Source organism: Bufo gargarizans, chromosome 9 (genome assembly GCF_014858855.1).
Source record: "Bufo gargarizans isolate SCDJY-AF-19 chromosome 9, ASM1485885v1, whole genome shotgun sequence".
NCBI lineage: Eukaryota > Metazoa > Chordata > Amphibia > Anura > Bufonidae > Bufo > Bufo gargarizans.
The window spans coordinates 9,487,798-9,514,618 of record NC_058088.1 but is presented as its reverse complement, the minus strand read 5'-3'; the positions used below and the strand labels follow the sequence as shown (position 1 = coordinate 9,514,618).

The window sequence follows — 26,821 nt, the reverse complement described above, 5'->3', positions numbered from 1 at the left end:
CAACACCAGCTTTTGCCAAAACAGAATTTAACTTAAAGGGATTCTGTCACCAGGATTAACGATATGGAGATATTTATATGTGCCCATTAGTCTTAATGCAGTGTTTCCAATCATCCCTCTGTTTATGATCTGTGTGCCTTATATTCTTATAAAAATCGATCTTATTCATATGTCAATCACCTCTGTCAGGAGCCCAAGAGGTTGTCCCACGATCTCCTGGAGCCCAGCCGCGCCCATCGATCCGGAGCCCCGCACCGCCTACTATTTTATATTCACTGCACTATCCTGACGTCATGTTATCTCTGCGCCGTAGTCTTGCGCAGGAGCAGTGGACACTGTAGTCTGCGCCCGTGCAGACTACTGGCATTGGCTTCCACTTGTCCACTGCGCAGAATCCTGGTGACAGAATCCCTTTAAATATGGCAATAAACACAACCACACATGCTGAGAATAAATATACATACACCCAGCCCGAAGGCTGAGACCCTTGTGGCTTGACACAAACAGAAACCCTAACTAACTAACTATAGGCCTGGTCTCAGTCTCTAGGCGCCAACACTGTGAGGTGCGTGCATGATCTTACCAACCCAGGTCTGTTTTGCATCTGCTGGTGACTCCAAACAGAACAAATGTCTCTCTAATAAGCATGCAGTACCGCAGTGTATGTTTTGTTCCTCTGCTCTCATCAGTGTTCCTGGCAGCAATCCTCCTTCCTCTGGACAGGATCAGTGTCTTGGACATGATCAGCTTCACTTAGCTGCAGCTCACTGGGGGATGCTCTCACACCTGGATGCCATCAGATTCTCTGCTCACACTGTTCCTTAGTTTTACATCCCTCTAAGGGTACTTTCACACTTGCGGCAGAGGATTTCGGCAGGCAGTTCGTCGCCGGAACTGCCTGTCATGCCTGGAAATCCTGACGCAAACGGATGGTATTTGTCAGACGGATATTGAAATACCGGATCCGTCCCTCCGGTGTCATTCGGAAAAACGGATCCGGCATTTATTTTTTTCACAGATTTAAAGGTCTGCGCATGCACGGACTGGAAGAACAGATCCGTCAATGCGGCACTAATACATTTCAATGGAAATTAATGCTCTCCATTCAGAATGCATTAGGATAAAACTGATCAGTTTTTTTCCAGTATTGAGCCCCGAGGACGGAACTCAATGCCGGAAAAGAAAAACGCTAGTGTGAAAGTACCCTAAGATAGCTGCTCTCTCCTTCTCTGCTCTCCAGACCCTGTGTAAACCCCACCTCTCTTATGAATATGGAGATATATGTGCAGTCTGTAGCTGTGTTTAGGAAACAGCGGCATCTTGTGGCCAAACAGCAGAATATCAGTCCAGAACATTTAATTTACTGTACACAGTGTTCAGACAAGAAGAGCTGTGTCCCCATCTCACAAATGCATAGAACGGCCGCACAACTGCCATGTGCATGAGCCCTCAGTCACAGGGACATCCTAGTCATAGAATTGGATGTTCCGGATTTATGAAAACAAGGTTATTGTTAAATGGACTGATTTCTCATGAGACTGTGAGTAAGAAGGACTATTTCTAGTCCTGCCTTAAGGTATCCTGTATACATTTTTAGATTTGTTATACGAGATTGTTATAGGGGTTTTCATTATTTTAGATATTGAAACAAAGGGTATTTTTATTGGATAGAGAGGTGTCTTTTTTTTTTTTTTAGAATCAAATAAAAAAAATATATATTCGTTTTCAGTCTTAGATAAATGGGCGCTGCAAGTGTTTCTAGGAAATAGGTCTTCTTTAACAAATTATAATAGTTCAATACCAGACTATTGCTGCTCCTTCACATAGAGAACAAAATGAGCAGAGATAGACCAACACCGGTCACTCAGGGGTCTTGAAAATATCCATATTCAACACAATAAATCACTGGAACAAGTTATTATTGATGATGTACTCCACATAGGTCCTCTGCCAGTTTTTTTTTTACTCAATGGGAGACATAAGGAAGATCTAAATAGTGAAGTTCGTTCTGATAAAACAGATGTGAAACTCCTGGATTGGGCAAGCCTGGATGTGAAGGCATTGACTAATGATGTGTACCTTTGTGATTTTAACCCTGTAAGGGTACTTTCACACTTGCGGCAGAGAGATCCGGCAAGCAGTTCCGTCGCCGGAACTGCCTGCCGGATCAGGCAAAACGTATGCCAACTGATGGCATTAGTAAGACTGATCAGGATCCTTATCAGTCTTAAAAATGCCTGATAATTCAAAAAAATGCATTGAAATGCTGGATCCGTCTTTCCGGTGTCATCTGGCAAAACGGATCCAGCATTTATTTTTTTCACCTTTCTTTCAGTCTGCGCATGCGCATACCGGAAGGACGGATCCGGCATTCCGGTTTTCTGAATGCCGGATCCGGCACTAATACATTCCTATGGGAAAAGATCCGGCATTCAGGCAAGTCTTCTGTTTTTTTCGCCGGAGATAAAACCGTAGCATGCTGCGGTTTTCTCTTTTGCCCGATCAGTCATAATTAGAGTTGAGCGAACACCTGGATGTTCGGGTTCGAGAAGTTCGGCCGAACTTCCCGAAAATGTTCGGGTTCGGGATCCGAACCCGATCCGAACTTCGTCCCGAACCCGAACCCCATTGAAGTCAATGGGGACCCGAACTTTTCGGCACGAAAAAGGCTGTAAAACAGCCCAGGAAAGGGCTAGAGGGCTGCAAAAGGCAGCAACATGTAGGTAAATCCCCTGCAAACAAATGTGGATAGGGAAATGAATTAAAATAAAAATTAAATAAATAAAAATTAACCAAAATCAATTGGAGAGAGGTCCCATAGCAGAGAATCTGGCTTCATGTCACCCACCACTGGAACAGTCCATTCTCAGATATTTAGGCCCCGGCACCCAGGCAGAGGAGAGAGGTCCCGTAACAGAGAATCTGGCTTCATGTCAGCAGAGAATTAGTCTGCATGTCATAGCAGAGAATGAGGCTTCACGTCACCCACCACTGTAAGAGTCCATTTTCATAAGTTTAGGCCCAGCACCCAGGCAGAGGAGAGAGGTCCCGTAACAGACAATCTGGCTTCATGTCAGCAGAGAATTAGTCTTCATGTCATAGCAGAGAATCAGGCTTCACGTCAGCCACCACTGTAAGAGTCCATTGGCATATATTTAGGCCCAGCACACAGGCAGAGGAGAGAGGTCCCGTAACAGACAATCTGGCTTCATGTCAGTAGAGAATCAGTCTGCATGTCATAGCAGAGAATCAGGCTTCACGTCACCCACCACTGCAACAGTCCATTGTCATAAATTTAGGCCCAGCACCCAGGCAGAGGAGAGAGGTCCCGTAACAGACAATCTGGCTTCATGTCAGCAGAGAATTAGTCTGCATGTCATAGCAGAGAATGAGGCTTCACGTCACCCACCACTGTAAGAGTCCATTTTCATAAGTTTAGGCCCAGCACACAGGCAGAGGAGAGAGGTCCCGTAACAGAGGATCTGGCTTCATGTCAGCAGAGAATTAGTCTGCATGTCATAGCAGAGAATGAGGCTTCACGTCACCCACCACTGTAAGAGTCCATTTTCATAAGTTTAGGCCCAGCACCCAGGCAGAGGAGAGAGGTCCCGTAACAGAGGATCTAACTTCATGTCAGCAGAGAATTAGTCTGCATGTCATAGCAGAGAATGAGGCTTCACGTCAGCCACCACTGCAACAGTCCATTGGCATATATTTAGGCCCAGCACCCAGGCAGAGGAGAGAGGTCCCATAACAGACAATCTGGCTTCATGTCAGCAGAGAATCAGTCTTCATATCATAGCAGAGAATCAGGCTTCACGTCACCCACCACTGTAAGAGTCCATTTTCATAAATTTAGGCCCAGCACCCAGGCAGAGGAGAGAGGTCCCGTAACAGAGGATCTGGCTTCATGTCAGCAGAGAATTAGTCTGCATGTCATAGCAGAGAATCAGGCTTCACGTCACCCAACATTGGAACAGTCCATTGGCATATATTTAGGCCCCGGCACCCAGACAGAGGAGAGGTTCATTCAACTTTGGGTAGCCTCGCAATATAATGGTAAAATGAAAATAAAAATAGGATTGAATGAGGAAGTGCCCTGGAGTCCAATAATATATGGTTAAGGGGAGGTAGTTAATGTCTAATCTGGACAAGGGACGGACAGATCCTGTGGGATCCATGCCTGGTTCATTTTTATGAACGTCAGCTTGTCCACATTGGCTGTAGACAGGCGGCTGCGTTTGTCTGTAATGACGCCCCCTGCCGTGCTGAATACACGTTCAGACAAAACGCTGGCCGCCGGGCAGGCCAGCACCTCCAAGGCATAAAAGGCTAGCTCTGGCCACGTGGACAATTTAGAGACCCAGAAGTTGAATGGGGCCGAACCATCAGTCAGTACGTGGAGGGGTGTGCACATGTACTGTTCCACCATGTTAGTGAAATGTTGCCTCCTGCTAACACGTTGCGTATCAGGTGGTGGTGCAGTTAGCTGTGGCGTGTTGACAAAAGTTTTCCACATCTCTGCCATGCTAACCCTGCCCTCAAAGGAGCTGGCATTGACACAGCTGCCTTGGCGACCTCTTGCTCCTCCTCTGCCTTGGCCTTGGGCTTCCACTTGTTCCCCTGTGACATTTGGGAATGCTCTCAGTAGCGCGTCTACCAACGTGCGCTTGTACTCGCGCATCTTCCTATCACGCTCCAGTGCAGGAAGTAAGGTGGGCACATTGTCTTTGTAGCGTGGATCCAGCAGGGTGGCAACCCAGTAGTCCGCACAGGTTAAAATGTGGGCAACTCTGCTGTCGTTGCGCAGGCACTGCAGCATGTAGTCGCTCATGTGTGCCAGGCTGCCCAGGGGTAAGGACAAGCTGTCCTCTGTGGGAGGCGTATCGTCATCGTCCTGCCTTTCCCCCCAGCCACGCACCAGTGATGGACCCGAACTGCGTTGGGTGCCACCCCGCTGTGACCATGCTTCATCCTCATCCTCCTCCACCTCATCCTCGTCCTCCAGTAGTGGGCCCTGGCTGGCCACATTTGTACCTGGCCTCTGCTGTTGCCAAAAACCTCCCTCTGAGTCACTTCGAAGAGACTGGCCTGAAAGTGCTAAAAATGACCCCTCTTCCTCCTCCTCCTCCTCCTCCTGGGCCACCTCCTCTTCCATCATCGCCCTAAGTGTTTTCTCAAGGAGACATAGAAGTGGTATTGTAACGCTGATAACGGCGTCATCGCCACTGGCCATGTTGGTGGAGTACTCGAAACAGCGCAACAGGGCACACAGGTCTCGCATGGAGGCCCAGTCATTGGTGGTGAAGTGGTGCTGTTCTGTAGTGCGACTGACCCGTGCGTGCTGCAGCTGAAACTCCACTATGGCCTGCTGCCGCTCGCACAGTCTGTCCAGCATGTGCAAGGTGGAGTTCCACCTGGTGGGCACGTCGCATATGAGGCGGTGAGCGGGAAGGCCGAAGTTACGCTGTAGCGCAGACAGGCGAGCAGCAGCAGGATGTGAACGCCGGAAGCGCGAACAGACGGCCCGCACTTTATGCAGCAGCTCTGACATGTCGGGGTAGTTGTGTATGAACTTCTGCTCCACCAAATTCAGCACATGCGCCAAGCAAGGGATGTGCGTCAAATTGGCTAGTCCCAGAGCTGCAACGAGATTTTGCCCATTATCACACACCACCAGGCCGGGCTTGAGGCTCACCGGCAGCAACCACTCGTCGGTCTGTTGTTCTATACCCCGCCACAACTCCTGTGCGGTGTGGGGCCTGTCCCCCAAACATATGAGTTTCAGAATGGCCTGCTGACGTTTACCCCGGGCTGTGCTGAAGTTGGTGGTGAAGGTGTGTGGCTGACTGGATGAGCAGGTGGAAGAAGAGGAGGAGGAAGCCGAGAAGGAGGAGGTGGCAACAGGAGGCAAAGAATGTTGCCCTGCGATCCTTGGCGGCGGAAGGACGTGCGCCAAACAGCTCTCCGCCTGGGGCCCAGCTGCCACTACATTTACCCAGTGTGCAGTTAGGGAGATATAGCGTCCCTGGCCGTGCTTACTGGTCCACGTATCTGTGGTTAGGTGGACCTTGCTACAGATGGCGTTGCGCAGTGCACACTTGATTTTATTGGATACTTGGTTGTGCAGGGAAGGCACGGCTCTCTTGGAGAAGTAGTGGCGGCTGGGAACAACATACTGTGGGACAGCAAGCGACATGAGCTGTTTGAAGCTGTCTGTGTCCACCAGCCTAAATTACAGCATTTCATAGGCCAGTAGTTTAGAAATGCTGGCATTCAGGGCCAGGGATCGAGGGTGGCTAGGTGGGAATTTACGCTTTCTCTCAAATGTTTGTGAGATGGAGAGCTGAACGCTGCCGTGTGACATGGTTGAGACGCTTGGTGACGGAGGTGGTGGTGGTGGTGTTGGTGGTACATCCCCTGTTTGCTGGGCGGCAGGTGCCAACGTTCCTCCAGAGGCGGAGGAAGAGACCGAGGCGGCAGCAGCAGAAGAGGCCGAGGCGGCAGCAGCAGAAGAGGTAGCAGGGGGAGCCTGAGTGACTTCCTTGGTTTTAAGGTGTTTACTCCACTGCAGTTCATGCTTTGCATGCAGGTGCCTGGTCATGCAGGTTGTGCTCAGGTTCAGAACGTTAATGCCTCGCTTCAGGCTCTGATGGCACAGCGTGCAAACCACTCGGGTCTTGTCGTCAGCACATTGTTTGAAGAAGTGCCATGCCAGGGAACTCCTTGAAGCTGCCTTTGGGGTGCTCGGTCCCAGATGGCGGCGGTCAGTAGCAGGCGGAGTCTCTTGGCGGCGGGTGTTCTGCTTTTGCCCACTGCTCCCTCTTTTGCTACGCTGTTGGCTCGGTCTCACCACTGCCTCTTCCTCCGAACTGTGAAAGTCAGTGGCACGACCTTCATTCCATGTGGGGTCTAGGACCTCATCGTCCCCTGCATCGTCTTCCACCCAGTCTTGATCCCTGACCTCCTGTTCAGTCTGCACACTGCAGAAAGACGCAGCAGTTGGCACCTGCGTTTCGTCATCATCAGAGACATGCTGAGGTGGTATTCCCATGTCCTCATCATCAGGAAACATAAGTGGTTGTGCGTCAGTGCATTCTATGTCTTTCACCGCTGGGGAAGGGCTAGGTGGATGCCCTTGGGAAACCCTGCCAGCGGAGTCTTCAAACAGCATAAGAGACTGCTGCATAACTTGAGGCTGAGACAGTTTCCCTGGTATGCATGGGGGTGATGTGACAGACTGATGGGGTTGGTTTTCAGGCGCCATCTGTGCGCTTTCTGCAGAAGACTGGGTGGGAGATAATGTGAACGTGCTGGATCCACTGTCGGCCACCCAATTGACTAATGCCTGTACCTGCTCAGGCCTTACCATCCTTAGAACGGCATTGGGCCCCACCATATATCGCTGTAAATTCTGGCGGCTACTGGGACCTGAGGTAGTTGGTACACTAGGACGTGTGGATGTGGCAGAACGGCCACGTCCTCTCCCAGCACCAGAGGGTCCACTAACACCACCACGACCATGTCCACGTCCGCGTCCCTTACTAGATGTTTTCCTCATTGTTATCGTTCACCACAACAACAAAAATATTATTTGGCCCAATGTATTGTATTCAAATTCAGCTGGATATAAATTTGAGGCCTAGTATTTAGGCGCTGGGTGACCGGTATGGATTTAGTGACAGAATTAGACTTGGAAATGCACAGTAGCGTGTGTGTGAAGTTATTCTGAATGACCCTATGTGCACCTTGAATATTATATACCCTTTTAGGGATAGATTTCAAATAGCTCTGATATAGCAGAAACCACTAAATTATGAAATTGCTAAATTGGGAATTGTATTTCAACCCAGAACAAAAAATGTGCTTTGACGGACACTAAATAACTTTCCCAGCCACAACAGGACAGCGGTAACGAGAGATTTAGCGGGATATAAATTTGAGGCCTAGTATTTAGGCGCTGGGTGACCGGTATGGATTTACTAACAGAATTGGACTTGGAAATGCACAGTAGCGTGTGTGTGAAGTTATTCTGAATGACCCTATGTGCACCTTGAATATTATATACCCTTTTAGGGATAGATTTCAAATAGCTCTGATATAGCAGAAACCACTAAATTATGAAATTGCTAAATTGGGAATTGTATTTCAACCCAGAACAAAAAATGTGCTTTGACGGACACTGAATAACTTTCCCAGCCACAACAGGACAGCGGTAACGAGAGATTTAGCGGGATATAAATTTGAGGCCTAGTATTTAGGCGCTGGGTGACCGGTATGGATTTAGTGACAGAATTAGACTTGGAAATGCACAGTAGCGTGTGTGTGAAGTTATTCTGAATGACCCTATGTGCACCTTGAATATTATATACCCTTTTAGGGATCGATTTCAAATAGCTCTGATATAGCAGAAACCACTAAATTATGAAATTGCTAAATTGGGAATTGTATTTCAACCCTGAACAAAAAATGTGCTTTGACGGACACTAAATATCTTGCCCAGCCACAACAGTACAGCGGTGGGTAACGACAGATTTAGCGGGATATAAATTTGAGGCCTAGTATTTAGGCGCTGGGTGACCGGTATGGATTTAGTGACAGAATTAGACTGGGATATGGCCAAAAAATAACCACACTATTGCTGGTTAAATGCACTTGGTGACGGGCACAGCTTGCCCCTGATGTAGTATATGGCCAAAAAATGAACAGACTATTGCTGGTTAAATGCACTTGGTGTCACAGCTTGACCAACCACACTACTGAGGGTTAAATGCACTTGGTGACGGGCGCAGCTTGCCCCTGATGTAGTATATGGCCAAAAAATGAACAGACTATTGCTGGTTAAATGCACTTGGTGTCACAGCTTGACCAACCGCACTACTGAGGGTTAAATGCACTTGGTGACGGGCGCAGCTTGCCCCTGATGTAGTATATGGCCAAAAAATGAACAGACTATTGCTGGTTAAATGCACTTGGTGTGATAGCTTGACCAACCACACTACTGAGGGTTAAATGCACTTGGTGACAGGCGCAGCTTGCCCCTGATGTAGTATATGGCCAAAAAATAAACAGACTATTGCTGGTTAAATGCACTTGGTGTGACAGCTTCACCCTGATGTAGGCTTTAGCCAAAAAACAACCACACCATTGAGGGTTAAATGCACTTGGTCGCAGCTTGTGCTGGCGCACCACAAGACACAAAATGGCCGCCGATCACCCCAGAAAAATGTGACTGACAAACGGTCTGGGCAGCCTAAAAACAGTGAGCAATTGAGTATCAGCAGCTCAATGACCCACAGCTGCAGATCGATCAATAATCAAGTCCTTTGGAGGAGTTAATCTGCCTAATCTCGCCGTACTGTCGCAGCCATAACCTCTCCCTACGCTAATCAGAGCAGAGTGACGGGCGGCGCTATGTGACTCCAGCTTAAATAGAGGCTGGGTCACATAATGCTCTGGCCAATCACAGCCATGCCAATAGTAGGCATGGCTGTGATGGCCTCTTGGGGCAAGTAGTATGACGCTTGTTGATTGGCTGCTTTGCAGCCTTTTCAAAAAGCGCCAAGAAAGCGTCACAAAAGCGCCAAGAAAGCGACGAACACCGAACCCGAACCCGGACTTTTACGAAAATGTCCGGGTTCGGGTCCGTGTCACGGACACCCCAAAATTCGGTACGAACCCGAACTATACAGTTCGAGTTCGCTCATCCCTAGTCATAATGACTGAACTGAAGACATCCTGATGCATCCTGAATGGATTACTCTCTATTTAGAATGCATGGGGATATGCCTGGTCAGTTCTTTTCCGGTATAGAGCCCCTGTGACGGAACTCTTTGCCGGAAAAGAAAAACGCAAGTACCCTAAGTGCAATAAATCCCACAAATTGTGCTTTAATGAAACAGTATTTATTTATGTTATGCACTTATATAGCGCTACTATATTCCGCAGCGCTTTACAGACATTAGGATCACACTGTCCTCAGTAGGGCTCACAATCTAAGTTCCCTATCAGTATGTCTTTTGGAGTGTGGGAGGAAATCAGAGACCATGGAGGAAATCCACACAAACATGAGGAGAACATACAAATTCCATGCAGATGTTGTCCTTGTACTTCATTATTTGGACCTTTCTTGTCTTCCTTTGAGCAAAATAAGAACTCGCGCCAGTGATTGATTGCGTCGCAGATGGATATCTTGGGAGTTATCCTCAAGACCCCTGAGTAATCGGTGGTGAAGTCTATCTCTGCTTATTTAATTCTCTATGTGAAGGAGTAGCAAAAATCTGGTGTTATACTATCAAAAGTAAATTAGTAAGTTACGTGTACCCCAAAATGATGCCAAAACTCTCCTCAGGTATCAGAGGTCTGAGGCCAATGGGAACTTTGGCGAGAAATGTGTTCTTAAAGCTCATAGTACCAGAAAGTAAAAATATGCTTTATTAGGACATAATTAAAAGATATACATAAATAATGGAGCAAATAAATATAGTGCCATTTAAAAAGTGAATGGGAGCAGAAAAAGGCACCACCCTGGGGTAGCACACAGGTCAACGGTAAATATATATGTATGGATCAAGAAAAAATACTAGGTACAATGACCGACCAGTGACCCAACAGCGAGGTGAAAACCTAAATATACAGGTGAGTCGATGGTCAACAGGCAGACCCGCATGGCAATGGAAAAAGGGTTTGTATGGCAAGTGCAATATGAAAATAATAAACAACAAACCAGCAGTAGAGACCAGGTGAAATGGGGCACCATAGTCAGGAATGCCGTACAGGTGATGGAGGAGCAAAGACCCACCTGGGTCTTTTTTGTTTTTGTTTTTGCATATGAGGTTTATAAGTTATCAACACAAGACTTTAATTTGTCAAAAATGACTTTAGCAATAGTCCAATGTGACATAAGGTAAGGTAAGTGACTTACACAGAACAGAGAGAAGACCATACCAAAGATCAAAGATCATGGTGACGAGTTTGAAAGGTCTGGTGTTTTTTTTCCCCTTTCCATCTTTCCATAACCCTTGGGCCAATCCCCCCCCCCCCCCTTTGGTTTTTCCTCTTGTGGCAAAGGGGAATGGGACTATTCAGGACAGGACCCTTCACCAGGGGTCCTATACCAGGTGTCATGGTCACCTCCTTATGCTTTGTATGTCTTTGGGTTTTATCGCTCTTTCAATCCAGCTAGCAAAGTAAGCTACTAATAATTGTTGGGAATAATGGGGATAAATCACTATTATTACGAGGACAATAATGATGACGATGTAAATGATTGGATCAGCCTCTGCCGGCTGATCATCGGCACTTTCATGCGGGATATTAATCGGGATCTAATGTTCAGAACCAATAATTGCCCTGATCATCAGCCTGTGTAAATCCGCCTTAGGCATCGTCTCAAAACCAATTTTTTACAATTGTACACAGCTCTATCAATTACACACAATATATTGGCATCTGATACAGGTATTATCATTGTGTTGATTTTTCAAAATGTTACATTCATGCGATCAATTAATGTAATTTGAGCCTCCTCTTTATTGCTAATGTCATATCTTTATTTTTTAAGCTGTAGATCAATGGATTAACTATGGGGATAAAAACCGTATTAAACAAGGAGAACAATTTACTGGATTCTGTCGATATTTTGGATTTTGGTGTAAAGTACTGAAACGAGATGGTCAAATAGAGAAGAATGACAACAGTGAGGTGGGAAGAACATGTGTAGAAGGCTTTACGTCTTCCAGTGCTAGTGCGAATCTTAAGTATGGCGATGATAATAAAAACGTAAGGCACAAAGGTCAGAAAGAATGGCAAAAAAGCAGAAAGACAAATTCCTACCGTGAAGGTGAGTACCTGTAAAATGGCAATGTCATCGCAAGTGATTTCCAACAGAGGGACAATGTCACAGAAGAAGTGGTTGATAACGTGAGACTTGTAACAAGAAAAGTTTGAAACCAAAATGTTAGGTAAAAGGACTATGATGAAACCAGAAATCCAGGAGGCTACAGCCAACCACATACAAACCTTCTGCTTCATGACTATGTGATATAATAACGGATTGCAGACAGCTACATATCGATCATAACTCATCACTGCTAGTATCGCAAATTCATCAAAAGTTAAAGCTGAAAAGAAGTACATTTGTATCATACAAGCAAGGTAAGAAATCGACCCATCGCCTAGTATGAAGTTAAGAAGAATCTTGTGAAGTGAAACAGTGGAACAAGAGATATCCACTATGGACAGGTTGGCAAGAAAGAAGTACATGGGAGTGTGGAGTTGACGGTCTGAACAGGACAGCATGAGAATGGTCATATTACCTCCAAGAATGATGATGTAAATGAGAAGAACCAGAAGAAAGATGGGAAGCTGAAGTTCAGGAACACTTGAAATACCTGTAATAAAAAAAATGGATCCCATGGTCTGATTTGGTGGATTCATGGTTAGGGTTGAATTCTGTAAATGCCAAAAAAAATAATGAATTAAGCATGTAAGCCTAATCAGGCAATAGTATTGTCTTCCAGGTATCATTGTGTTTATATTTTCTAGAAAAAACATATTCTTCTCCACAATTAATTTTGCCAATGTATATTACCATAAAAAGTTTATACAGGACTAGGAAAGCATGGCCGCTTTCTTCTAAAGACAGGTGTACATTCAAAAAACAACATCCAATGCAAATGCGCCTCAATTTTTATGCCATGTCTCAAAAGTCAAATTGGTGGGACAGATATGACCTCCAGTATTCTCAAAAATCTATGCTATTCTGACCCAGTTTCAGGGGAGGGGATGTGCCGTCTCTTTCCACCAGAAAAAAAAATCTGAGTTCCAAACACCTATGGACAATCCTCAGGACAGGTCATCATTATCAGATTAATGGGAGTCTGACTCCCAGAACCTGTGCTGATCAGCTGTTCGAAGGGGCTGCTGTACGTGGGCAAGTACTGAGGTCCCTTCATTGCATACCATAAATAAGACAGTAAAGTATGTGGCTGCTGTGGTTATTGTTGCAGCTCAATCCCATTTACTTAAATAGGACTGAGCTTCAAAAAGGCAATGTAACCAATGAATATGTCCAAGCGCCATGGCCACATCAGCTTGATTGGCAGGTGTGTTGGGAGTCGGACTCCCACCAACCTAATATTGATCACCTATTCTGAGGACAGGTTGTCAATATGTAAGCGCCAGAAAACCCCTCTAAACACTGGCCATACACATAACCCTGGGTTCACACCTGAGCGTTCTGAAAGGAGCGCTCTGTATGCGCGATTGTACCGGCGTTTACAATCGCGCATACAGAGACAAGCAAACGACCATTGTCGCGTGTTCCTGAAAGTCTATGTACGGGAACGCGCGACAAAACGCCCCAAAGAAGCTCGAGAACTTTTTTGAGCGTAGGGCGTTTTTCAGCGCGTTCAAACGCGCTGTAAAACGCTCAAGTGTGAACCAGGGCCATAGGGAAGCATTGGTTTTCATGTGCTGAGCGTTTTACAGCGCGTTTGAACGCGCTGTAAAACGCTCAGGTGTGAACCCAGCGTAAGAGTTTGATGAGCCAGAATGCAGCCAATTAATCATTCACCAGATTGTTCGGATGAATGATCACGCCAGCAACATGCCAGAATTAAATGGGTGTAACTGACTTAACAAAAAAAGCAATGCAATGGGCAAATCCTATACACACCACAACTCAAATTTTTAAATCTGAAAGATCATGTTTCTGGCAGATCAAATTATGTTTTTGTCATTTCTGAATGATGGTTGGTTGAAACGGCCAAAATTAGCTGTTTCTACCAACTTTTATCTTATGTGCATGGGCAGCTTTAAGTGATGGTCCACCATATTCAATACATATTAGAAAGGTCTGCTTCTAGGATCCTAAGAAATCAGCTATAACCCAGCATGGGAACCCAGAAGCAAGTGTTCATTTCCCCAAGAGAACCACCACAGGGAAAATATAGCATTACCTGTCCCCTTGAAAATCAATAGGCTGTCCATATACTACATGAACTTTTTGAGACCTCTGGAGCAGGAGAGGACATTTGTAGATGCGTTCTGGTCTATGATGAGATTAGTCTAGCTGAAGTTGGTTACTTACCTGATCTGGTAGTCGCTGCTCAGGAGAAGTGCTACGGAGATTAGATTTCAACCTTTATTTTTACAAATCTTTACCCAACTTCTGACAACATATGTAAGAAAACATGGCAGCCTTGAGCCCTTTTGATATCTACTAATCAACACAGAAGAAAAAATCTTCCAATTTAATAAAGAAATTGCTGAGATTTTATAGTCTGCAGACAGGGTAAGGTTTACGTGCAGCGTCACTGGAATTGAAATGTTAATTAATCTCTTGAGTGCAAGTACCGTAACTTGGTAACCTTTTAATTGGTGATTAATTCAAGATCACCGCAACATAAGAAAATCATCTAATTACTCTGTGCTCTAGTAACCAATTCAACTGTTACACACAATTAGGGATGAGCGGACCTGCGGATGTTCGGGTTCGACGGGCCGAACTTTATCGGACCAACTGTGGTGGAGTATAACAATGGCTGGGTGCAGCCGGTATACTTCTCTACTCTGCCAATATAACAGATAATAATCTTGAATCAGGGGGTGGAGGCCAAGTGGAGGAGGAGGTTGACATGACGGTGTAGGTGGAAGAGGCAGAGTAGGTAGTCAACACTGTTTTTGTGTTGTTTTTTTTATCTTGTTCAATTTTTTTATCTTTTTTTTTTTTTTGGGGGGGTGGAAATGGCAAACAGAACTAACAAACTGTGCTGGAGTATAACAATGGCTGGGTGCATCCGGTATACTTGTATACTCAGCCAAAGGTACGGACAAGTCCTGTGGGATCCATGCCTGGTTTATTTTAATGAATGTGAGCTTGTCAACATTGGCTGTGGACAGGCGGATGCACCTTTCAGTGATCACACCCCCTGCCGTGCTAAACACTTGTTCAGACACTACACTTGCCATAGAGTGGGCCAGCACCTCCAAGGTGTAAAGGCCATGTGTCCAGTTTGGAGACCCAGAAGTTAAATGGGGCAGTAATCAGCACTGGTAACAATCAGGGCAACTCGTCAGTTATTGAGCAGGCACTGCAGCATGTACTCGCTCATGTGTGCCAGGCTGCCCAGAGGCAACGACAAGCTGTCCTCAGTGGGAGGTCTATTGTCTGTGTCCTCTGTATCCCCCCCAGCCATGGTCCAGTGATGCCTGTGAGCTGCTTTGGGTGCCACCTTGCTGTAAACACGGCTCCTAATCCTCATCATCATCATCATCCTCCTCCTCCAAAACTGTGCCCTGGCTGGACAGTTGTGTACCTGGCCGCTGTTGGTGCAGGAGCCCACCCTCCAACCCATGTGTGGACAACTGGCCTGATAACCGTGTGAATGATCCCTGTTCCTCCTCCTCTTTCTCCTGTGCCACAACCTCATCCATCATCGCCTGAAATGTTTTTTCAAGGATGCATAGAAGTAGGATAGTAAAGCTGATGATGGTACACACTTCCCGCATTGAGGCCCACTTGTTGTTGGTGAAATGGTGCCATTCTGCAGAGTGACTCACCCGTGCGTGCTTTAGCTGAAACTCCACTATTGCCTGTTGCTGCTCGCACAGTCTTTCTAGCATGTGCAAGGTGGTGTTCCACCTTGTGGGTATGTTTCATATAAAGCGGTGAGCGGGAAGACAGAATTTACACTGCAGTGCAGACAGGCGAGCAGCAGCAGAGTGAGAACGCTGAAAGCGCACACAGACAGCCCGCACTTTCTGCAGCAGCTCTGACATCTCGGGGTAATTTTTCAGGAACCTCTGCACCAACAAATTCAGCACATGTGCCAGAAAAGGAATGTACGTCAAACCGATTAGGCCCAGAGCTGCTACGAGATTTCACCTGCTATCACACACCACCAGGCCGGGCTTGAGGCTCAGCGGCACCAACCAATAGGTGGTTGAGGAGGAAGTGGAGTATGAGGAGGAGGCAACAGGAGACACCGAGAAACGTCCCGCAATCCTCGGTGGTAGTTGGATATGCATCAAAAAGCTTTTCGCCTCAGGCCCAGTCGCCACTACATTTACCCAGTCGGCAGTTAGGGAGATATAACGTCCTTGCCCGTGGTTACTGGTTAACATATCGGTGGTTATGTGTACCCCTGATTTTGTCCACCACTTGTTCGTGCAGGGCAGGGATGGTGGCTGGGAACCACATACTGTGGGACAGCCGCCTCCATAAGGTTTTTAAAAGTGTCCTTTTCCACCAGACAGAATGGCAGCATTTCAAAGGCCAGAAATTTTGAAATGCTGGCATTCAGGGCCAGGGCTTGCGGGTGGGTAGGGGGGTACTTTCTCTTTCTCTCCAGTGTTTGGAGGATGGGGAGCATAATGCTTCCATGGGACAGTGTGAATAGTGTGCCTTGTCGTCAGCACATTGACTGAAGAACTGCCATCTGCCATGCCAGGTAACTCCTTCGAGCTGGCTTTGATGTGCTCATTTCCCTCGGCACAGTGGGCAGTAGCAGGCATACTGCCTAGGGGCTAGCCATTATGCTTTTTCACCCTGCTCCCTCTTTTGCTGTGTGGTCAGTGCTGCGTGACCACCACCTCTTTCTCCAAACTGCACACGTCACTCGGATTTCCTTAATGCCATGTGGGGTGTAGGACCTAATCATCCACCACATCATCTTCCATCCACTCCTCACCCCTTCCTTCCTTGCCATCATCATCATCATCAGAGACATGCTGCGGTGGTCCTGCCATATCCTCATTCTAAAACATAAGTGGTTAGGCATTACCGCACTCAATCTCTTCATTTCTGGGGCAGGGCTAGGTGGATGGCCCACAGAGCCCCCACCAGCAGTGTCATCAAAAACCATAAGTGACTGCTGCATGACGTGGGGCTCAGACTTGGCTGGTTTGCAAGGGGAGTGAGTTGGAAGACAGATGAACATGGGCCGCAGGTGCCAACTCTGCGCTTTCAGCAGGGGACCGGGTGGAAGACAATGTGAAGGAACTGGAGGCACTGTCAGCCATCCAATATACTACTGCCTCTGCTTGTTTGGCCCTCACCATTCTTAGAGCGGTATTCGTTCTGTCGCCTGCGTGCATCAGAGGAAGATGTTTCATTTGGGTGTGTAACTGGCACAGATTGACCACGTCATCTGCCTGCAGCAGGAGTTCCACTACAACCAACACTATATGGTTAAAAATATCAGCTTTATTGTACATCAGCAGACATATTTTGTAAAGACAAAAAACATCACATGACAAGACACCTACTAGGGTCAAAAATAACACAGTTGGACCAATGTAGATACGCCATAAAATGCAGGTAGCATAAGTAACAAGTCTACAATGGAGGCATACAGATATACAGATATACAACTCCCCTTCCTCTCTAACCTCCTGGAACTTCTCATCCACTCTCACTTAATTAACTATCTTTCTGCAAACTATCTTCTTGATCTCTTACAATATGCCTTTCACTCTACAGAAACTATCCTTACTTCTGACAGCAAAAATGAATGGTGACTATTGTCTACTAGTTCTTCTGGATCTTTCAGAAGCTTTTGATACAGTAGACCACAAACTCCTCCTCACCATGCTACACTCAATTGGCCTTTAGCACACTGCTCTCTCCTGGTTCTCTCTGGCTGCTCCTTTAGTGTATAATTCGCTGCCTCTACTTCTTTTCCTCTTGATGTTCGGGTTCCCCAAGGATCAGTCCTAGGTCCTTTACTCGTCTTTCTCCACACAGCCCCCATCGGACAGACTGTCAGTAGATTTGGCTTTCAGTACCATCTCTATGCTGACGACACCCTTCATACACTTGATCCCCTGACATAACCCCTGCTTTAGGCTACTTTCAGATCTGGATTAAAAACCTGAATTAAAAGGATCCATTCCATTTAATACATCTTGATGGGTCTGTTTCAGCTGTTATTAAATCAAAACTGAACAAACTTGATCAGTCAATGTCAATGGGTGCCAGATCCGTTTTTGTCTGTTAGGGTACTTTCACACTAGCGTTGTTTGGATCCGGCAGGCAGTTCCGGCAACGGAACTGCCTGCCGGATCCGGAAAACCATATGCAAACAGAAATCAGTTTTTTCCTGGATCCGTTAGATGGATATGGTGAAATACCCGATCTGTCTCATCTGGTATCATCCGGAATAACGGATCCAGTGTTTTCATTTTTTTCAAAGATCAAAAGCAAAAATAGCTCCTCCTATGTCCTGGGGCAGGCGCAGACCCGAAAACTGGATCAACGCGGCAATTTCCAGGACACTTGGTACAGGATCCGGCATTAATACAACTCTGTGATCCGGCAAGTGTTGTAGTGTTCCGGGATGTTGGCCGGAAAAAATACTGCAGCAAGCTGCGTTATTTTGTCCAGTCACATACTGTACAAAGGATGGAACGGAAGACATCCTGATGCATACTGAACGGATTGCTTTCTATTCAGAATGTATTAGGATAAAACTGATGTGTTTTTTTCCAGTATTGAGACCCTTTACCAGATTTCAATACTGGAAAAGAATAACGCTAGTGTGAAAGTACCCTAACGAAAAAAACACATCCGACACTATCGACTAACATGTTATAAATCAGTCGGCACTGCAGGTGTAGCGTGGCGGTGCACGTGTCCTAGGATTGGCGTCCCATATAAATAATAGTAGTGAAGGACCGGAACTCACTTTCGTAATCTTGCAAATATTTTCTTTATTGCCACATGTGACGTGTTTTGGCACAAACTGTGCCTTTGTCAAACAGTGAAAAACTTTCATACACAACGATTTAAATAGCCTGCCTAACAACCAAGTGCTGATGTCATGTAACCATGACAACCTAATAAACAAACTAAACAAAGACAAAAATGAAGACAAAAATGAAAGTAAAAGACATCATATCATCCACTACAGTCTCTCCATTTCCAGAATAGAATTCTTCTTTGTGGTTTACATCAAGTAACTTCAATCACGCTGTTGAGAATAATGGTACAGGTTAAGGATATACCATGCATTAAAAAAGAAAAATTATAGAAAACTATTCAATTTGTAATCACAATTTAGACCCAGCGGCTCCAAGGTTTGGAGCCGATGAATCCAGAAAGCTTCACGTTTCAACAGTAGTTTATGCCGATCACCACCACGGCGTGGTTGTGCCACACTTTTAATAATCTGAAAACGCAATTGCGCAATTGTATGTTTTTTTTTATGAACGTGGTTTGGTATGGGTAACAATAAATTGCCCTTCCTGATCGTGGATTTATGTTTACAGAATCTGTCTTTCATGCGAGTGAATGTTTCACCAACATATAATAAGCCACATGGGCATTTAAGAATGTAGATAATGAATTTGCTGTCACATAAAATCACGTGTAGGTATTTGTACTCCTGTGTGTGGGTGAGTTACATGTGTAGCTTTTATCACACTAGAGCAGTGAATGGGTACATGTTAGGCGGGATATTTAAATCGTTGTGTATGTGAGTTTTTCACTGTTTGACAAAGGCACAGTCTGTGCTGAAACGCGTCACAGATGTAGATATGTGGCAATAAAGAAAATATTTGCAAGACTACGCAAGTGAGTGCCGGTCCTTCACTACTATTGACTTACATTGATTTTTATGCCTGATCAGGTTTGTTCAGTTTTGCTCTGTATCCGTCCCGAAAAAAGCAATTGAACTGAACTGATGCATACTAATGCATCCTGATCAGTTATGTCCCCACTGACAATAAATGTTTAATTTAGGTTTTGAGATTCTCTTCCGGATCTCAAAACCTGAATTAAAAACGCAGATGTGACAGTAGCCTTACTCCAAAACACCAGCAGCTGTCTCTAACATCATGCCCTCTCTGTATCTAAAACTGAACCTCTCAAAAACTGAACAACTTGTCTTTCCCCCATCTATTAACCCACCTAAACTTGATATTTCAATTTCGGTCTGTGGTACTATCATAACTGTCTTGGGGTCATGTTTGACTTGGATCTTTTCTTTGTTTCCATATTCAGTCACTTGCACCCTCTTGTCGGCACCTCAAGAACTTCTCCAGAATCCGCTCTTTTCTTACTGTAGAAACGGCCAAAATTCTAATTGTTGCTTTGATTCATTCTCCTCTTGACTACTGTAACTCATTACTAATTAGTCTTCCTCTCACTAAACTCTCCCCTCCTTCAGTCTGTCTTAAATTCTGCAGTGAGGCTCATCTATCTGTCCACCTGCTATACTGATGCTACCAGCCTGTGCCAGTCACTTCATTGGTTGCCCATCCACTATAGAATTCAAACTTCTCACCTTTACCCACAAAGTTCTCCACAGTGCTGCGCCTCTATTTATCTTCTCCCTCATTTCCGTCTAGCACCCTACTTGTGCCCTCCTTTCTACCAGTGATCTAAGATTTAAAATCCTCCATAATTCGTACCTCTCACTACCGTCTTCAACACTTTTCTCGAGCTCCACCTCCTCTCCAGAATGCTCTGCCAAAGAATATCAGGTCAACTCCCAATCTCCTTACCTTACCTTCGAATATGCCTAAAAAATTTTTTTTTTAGGCACGCTTATTGTTAGGCTTGAGCAAATCGAGATTTAGATCATAGATCCGAAGGCGATTTATTCAAACACTCCATTTTTAATGCTGTTTCTGTACAGTATTACAATTATTGGCTTTGTGGAGCCAATGTTCGTATCGCCCAAAGTTGCGTGCGACTTCAGTGAATTACTTCGGTATTCTTATCTTCCTCTTTAAAAACATTTAAAATAGAAAATAGAAGTGGGCTTTGGTACCGAGGTACCAGAAGTACCAATTTATTAGTTGTTTTTTAGAAGAGTTTTTGTTTGAGGATTTGGCAAAGTTTTTGAAAATGTTTTAAAAGTGTTTTTCCCAGCATTTTTTTCATCCAGCCCTGGTTGGGATAATTCAGAAGCATTTTTGGAGGCAGCTATAATACTTCTGAAACCTCTTCTAAAACTGATAGTGTTTCTTTCCACTTCCACATTGACTCCAATTCAATATCTACTAACAATTTGCTTTTAAAGGGGTTGTCCGGGTTCAGAGCTGAACCCGGACATCCCTCCATTTTCCCCCCGGCAGCCCCCCTGACAGGAGCATTGGAGCAGTTCATGCTCCGATGCTCTCCTTTGCCCTGCGCTAAATTGCACAGGGCAAAGGCATTTTTAGGAGTTCTGGTGACGTACCGGGGCTCTCCATGGGGCTGACAGGAACCCCGGTGACGTCACCGGCACTGATGGGCGGGATTTAGCTCTGCCCTAGCCAGTAAAACGGCTAGGGCAGAGCTAAAGCCTGCCCCTTAGAGCCGGTGACGTCACCGAACACACTGCCAGGCGGAAGTTACCGCCCGGCAGTGTGTTATTGAAAACAAAAGAGCCCGTGCCCTGCGCGGTTTAGCGCAGGGCACGGGAGTGCATCGGAGCATGAGATGCTCCGATGCTAGGCTCAGGGGGGCTGCCGGGGTGAAAATAAGGGTATGTCCGGGTTCAGCTCTGAACCCGGACAACCCCTTTAAGAAGTAACTTCAGAAGTGGACCTCAATTTAGCGCCATATTGTGTAATTTTTTCTATTGTAGTCATTGAAAGCTATTTTTGGTGTTTTGATCACAGATTTCTCTGAGGAAAATGTGAACAGACCCTATGAGTGTAGACAGGGGAGAGCACATATGGCAAACCTTACAGAAACCCTACACACAGCAGAGAGGGGTAATGAGACATGCCTCAGCATCACTGTCAATCAGCACAAGACATCCCTCATATGCTGTAGTCCAAAAATAATAAGCAATGGAGACAGCACTCCTGACTTCTTCAAGCAAGGCTTTGATTAGTCAGAATATCGCATTTGGATTAAAGGTCACAAACTTTTAGTCAGGAGAGTTGTCTCCATTGCTTCTTACTTTTGGAAGACATTGAACCATATCCAAAGGGAAGGCACCCACCCACCTCATTTTTCATTGGGAGTTCTGTCTATACTGGTATTCCCCCATATGATGTTGAATGGGGATCATTGTCAGGAATAAAGCTGTGCTGATACACGAGAGCTAGTGATGACAGCAGCATAACAAACACACAGGAGACATTTATCAAGACCGGTGTTTTCATTGCTGGTATTGATTCCCCCTGCTCAGCCAGAGGATGCACCAAATTTATGCAGAGGCGCAGACCTCTGATAGATTTGGTGCATCCTCCTGGTGACCATGCGACAGACTAAAATCTACGGCAGTTCCCATAGTCTTAATTCATACCAGTAAGCTGGTGTGAATGCAGATGAATGTGCTTGGCCTGATGACCCTGCCCACTCCCGTCCCCTTCTGAAAAGTGGCAAAAAAGGGGGAAAAGTCATAAATTTTGCAGCAAATATGGCGTGTGACAAAAGTTGCAACTTTTTTACAACAGTGGCAAAAATACCATAAAAATGTCCCCCACAGACCTCAATTCGATCATGCATTACTGTGAAGGGAACAGACTGCATACCAAGGGGTCTGAAAGGGAATGAAGGACTGAAGACTTAGGCTTAGGCTTAACACCTACCATAATTACAACTTTTCAACTCAGGGTAACCACTAAACTACGCAAAAATAAATTTCCTATAAATGTCTACAATCAACATTGACTTCTTTTTGTAATAATCTGGGCTACGGTGAATAATAAGAACTTTAACCGGCATTCTGAAACAATTCACTGAACAAGGTCTTGCTGGCAGAATCTCCATACATAGGCCTACGCTTCAATGCTGAATGGACAAGAGAAGAAAGTTTAGTGCAGTCCAAATTGTTAGCGGATTGTAGCCTGAAATACTGACCGGCGAGAGTGACGTAGAGAAGGATGACCACTGTGAAATGAGAGGAGCATGTGCAGTAGGCTTTCTGTCTTTTGCTGGTGGTCTGCTTTCTCAGTCGGGAGAATACAATGAAAGTATATATGGAGTAAAGAAGAATTATATGTAAGAAAAAAGAGTCGTCCTTTGTTAGAGGCCTCTTTTACAAGAGCGTATTTGCAGTGTATGTATGACATGTATTTTGTGTACCGAAATCCACTGCTACTGTTAATGAAATGGGCTGTTCACATGGGCGTACACTTTCCATCAGTATTTGAAATCTGCAGCATGTCTGACTTTTGGGCGGACGGGAGCACATACAAAATGCAGAAATGAAGTAATACGCTTGTAAATCTAGATAAAGCCATACTGATGGCAATATGAATGGTATTTCATCTGGAATCTGTGTATATTCTGGAGCGCGTATACGGATAAATTTTGATATGCTCATGTGAATGAGGCCAGGCGATTTTCTTCATGTGATTTTTCATTAGTGAAACAATAGTACAAATAAGCGGTTGATCTCGTTGGATATGTTACACGAGAGTCTTGTCACAAATACATTATTGTCAACAAAGCAAATGGTGCATGAATAAGAGAACACAAAAGCTGATGTCAGGGGACAGAAGGCCAAGTATACATGAATCTCAGAGATGGTCAATGGCAGCACTTCAGAACAGTCAACCTTGCATCATACATGATGCCTTTGTCTGGTACAAAATCAATCTGCATGGGTAAAGTTCTGCATGCAACTTTTTGCATCATAATGATGAGTTTGTTTCCCCTTCCACATCTTTCCTTTCCACATCCATCGATCCCCCCCCCCCCCCCTTCGGTTTTGGTTCCTCTTATAGCAAAGGGGGAAAAGGCTACTCAGGACAGGACCCCTCGTCAGGGGTCCTATAACATGTGACATGGTCTGCCCCTTATGGTTTGCATATCTTTGGGTTTTATCACTCTTTCAATCCAGCTAGCAAAATCGGCTATTAATAATCAGTCACTGGGCATTGATCGGGAATAAAGAGATAAATGACTGTTATTACAAGGACAATAATGATGACGATGTAAATGATTGGATCAGACTCTGCCGGCTGATCATCTGCACATTCACACAGGATATTAATCGGGATCTAACGTTCAGGCCCAATAATCACTCTGATAATCAACCCGTTTAAATCGGCCTTATACAACTTCTCCAAACCAGTTTTTACAATTGTACACAGCTACAGCAATTACACACAATATATCGGCCTCTGATAAAAGCATTATAATTTTGTTGATTTTTCAAAATGTTACATTCATGCGAACAATTTACATAATTTAAGCCTCCTCTTTATCGCTGATGTCATATCTTTATTTTTTAAGCTGTAGATCAATGGATTTACTATGGGGAGAAAGACAGTATTAAACAAAGAAAACAATTTGCTGGATTCTGTCGTTCTTTTGGATTTTGGTGTAAAATACTGAAAGAAGATTGTCAAGTAGAGAAGAATGACAACAGTGAGGTGGGAAGAACATGTGTAGAAGGCTTTACGTCTTCCAGTGCTAGTGCGAATCTTAAGTATGGCGATGATAATAAAAATGTAAGGCACGAAGGTCAGAAGGAATGGCAGAAAAGCAAAAAGAGTAATTCCGACCGTGAAGATGACTATCTGTAAAATGGCAATGTCATCACAAGTGATTTCCATGAGAGGGACAATGTCACAGAAGAAGTGGTTGATATCGTGAGACTTATAACAAGTAAAGTTTGAAGCAAAAATGTTAGGTGGAAGGACTATGATGAAACCAGAAATCCAGGAGGCTACAGCCAACCACATATAAACCTTCTGCTTCATGACTATGTGATATAATAACGGATTACAGACAGCTACATATCGATCATAACTCATCACTGCTAGTATTGCAAATTCATCAAAAGTTAAAGCTGAAAAGAAGTACATTTGTATCATACAAGCGAGGTAAGGAACCGACCGATCCCCTAGTATGAAGTTAAGAAGAATCTTGTGAAGTGAAACAGTGGAACAAGAGATATCCACCATGGACAGGTTGGCAAGAAAGAAGTACATGGGAGTGTGGAGTTGACGGTCCAAACAGGACAGCATGAGAATGGTCATATTACCTCCAAGAATGATGATGTAAATAAGAAGAACCAGAAGGAAGATGGGAAGCTGAAGTTCAGGAACACTTGAAATACCTGTAATAATGAAATATGATACCATCGTCTGATTTGGTGGATTCATGGTAAGGGTTGAATTCTGTGAATGTTAAAGAAAAATAATTAAGCATGTAAGCCTAATCAGGCAACAGTATCGTCTTCCAGGTATCATTGTGTTTATATTTTCTAGAGAAAAGTATTCTCCTCTACTCTGAACTTTTCCAATGTATTTAGAGAGTTTTACTGGGACATAGAAGGTTTATACAGGATTAGGAAAGCATGGCCGCTTTCTTCTAAAGATATGTGCCCATTCAAAAAACAATACTTGGATGCAAAGGCACCTTAATTTGCATGCCATGTCACAAAAGTCAGATTGAGGGGACCTCCAGTACTCTCTAGAATGGATGGTCTCCTGACCAAGGTCAGGGGATAATGTGCAGTCTCTCTCCACTAGAATAAGTCAGAGTTACAAAGACCTATGAGCTAACCTCAGGATGGGTAATCATTATCAGATTGATGGGAGTCTGATTTCCAGAACCCTTGCTGATCAGCTGTTTAAATGGGCTGCTTGACTTGGGCAAGTACTGAGGCCCATTCAGTGTATACCAGAAATAACACAGTAAATTATGTGGCTGCTGCACCTAGTGTTGCAGCTCAATCCCATTCACTTAAATGGGACTGGGCTTCAGAAAGGTAATGTGACCGATGAACATGTCCAAGCACCATGGCCACTTCAATCAATCATTCACCAGATCGTTCATATGAATGATCCTGCTGGCAACATGCCAGACTTACAAGGATGTAACTGAGCAATTAGCCAATCCCAAACACACCACAGATAAAAAATTTAAATCTGAAAGATCATGTTTTTGGCAGATCAAATGATGTTTTTGCCATTTCCAAATGATAGTTGGCTGAAATGGCCAAAATCAGCATGGGCAGTTTTAAGTGATGGTCCACCTTATACAGTACATATTAGAAGGGCCCCCAAGAATGATCTGCTTCTAGGATCGTCAGCAATCTGATTCAATAGATATATGGTAACCCAGCAGCAAGTGTTAATTTCCCCAAGAGTACCAACACAGGGGAAATAAAGCATTACGTGTCCCCTTGAAAATCAATAGGCTGTCCATATACTGCATGATCTTTCTGAGACCTCTGAAGCAGGAGAGACCCTTTGTAGATACGTTCTGGTCTATGATGAGATCAGTTTAGCTGAAGTTGGTTACTTACCTGATCTGGTAGTCCCTGCTTAGGAGAAGTGCTGCAGAGATTAGACCCTTATTTTTACAAATCTTTACCCAACTTCTGAAAAACATATGTAAGAAAATATGGCAGCCTGGAGCCCTTTTGAGATCTTCGAACCAACATACAAGAAAAAAATCTGCCAATTTACTAAAGAAATTGCTGAGATTTTATAGTCTGCAGACAGGGTAAGGTTTACGGGCAGCATCGTTGTGAACGTTAATTGATCTCTTGAGTGCAAGTACCGTGACTTTGTGACCCTTTAATTGGTGATTAACTCAAGATCACCACAACATAGGAAATTCATCTAATTACTCTGTGCTCTAGTAAACAATTTAAGTGTTACAAACACACACAATACTTCACCTTCTTGGGACTGGAGGTCTAAATTCAGACTCCTAAATAGTATATCAACTTTTTCAAATAATTTGTTTTCCTGTTGCCCCCATGCATCTAAAATCAGAAACCGAAGCAACTTTACAAATCTATATATATATAAAGAACGATGTATATATGTATCTATGAATGTTCCGCTATCACTCAAAAATGCAACCATCAAATTCAACGAAACTTGGTATACACGCCCCTTGTACCTGGAAAGA

The 26,821-nt window shown here is 44.7% G+C and overlaps 1 protein-coding gene across 1 annotated transcript; it reads right to left on the bottom strand.

The window, feature by feature from the left end:
- Positions 1–24,117: 24,117 nt before the first annotated feature.
- LOC122946615 (olfactory receptor 8D1-like) lies at positions 24,118–25,059 on the bottom strand. The gene has a single exon (XM_044306355.1). The coding sequence runs from the start codon at positions 25,057–25,059 to the stop codon at positions 24,118–24,120; it is 942 nt and encodes a 313-aa protein (XP_044162290.1).
- Positions 25,060–26,821: the final 1,762 nt, after the last annotated feature.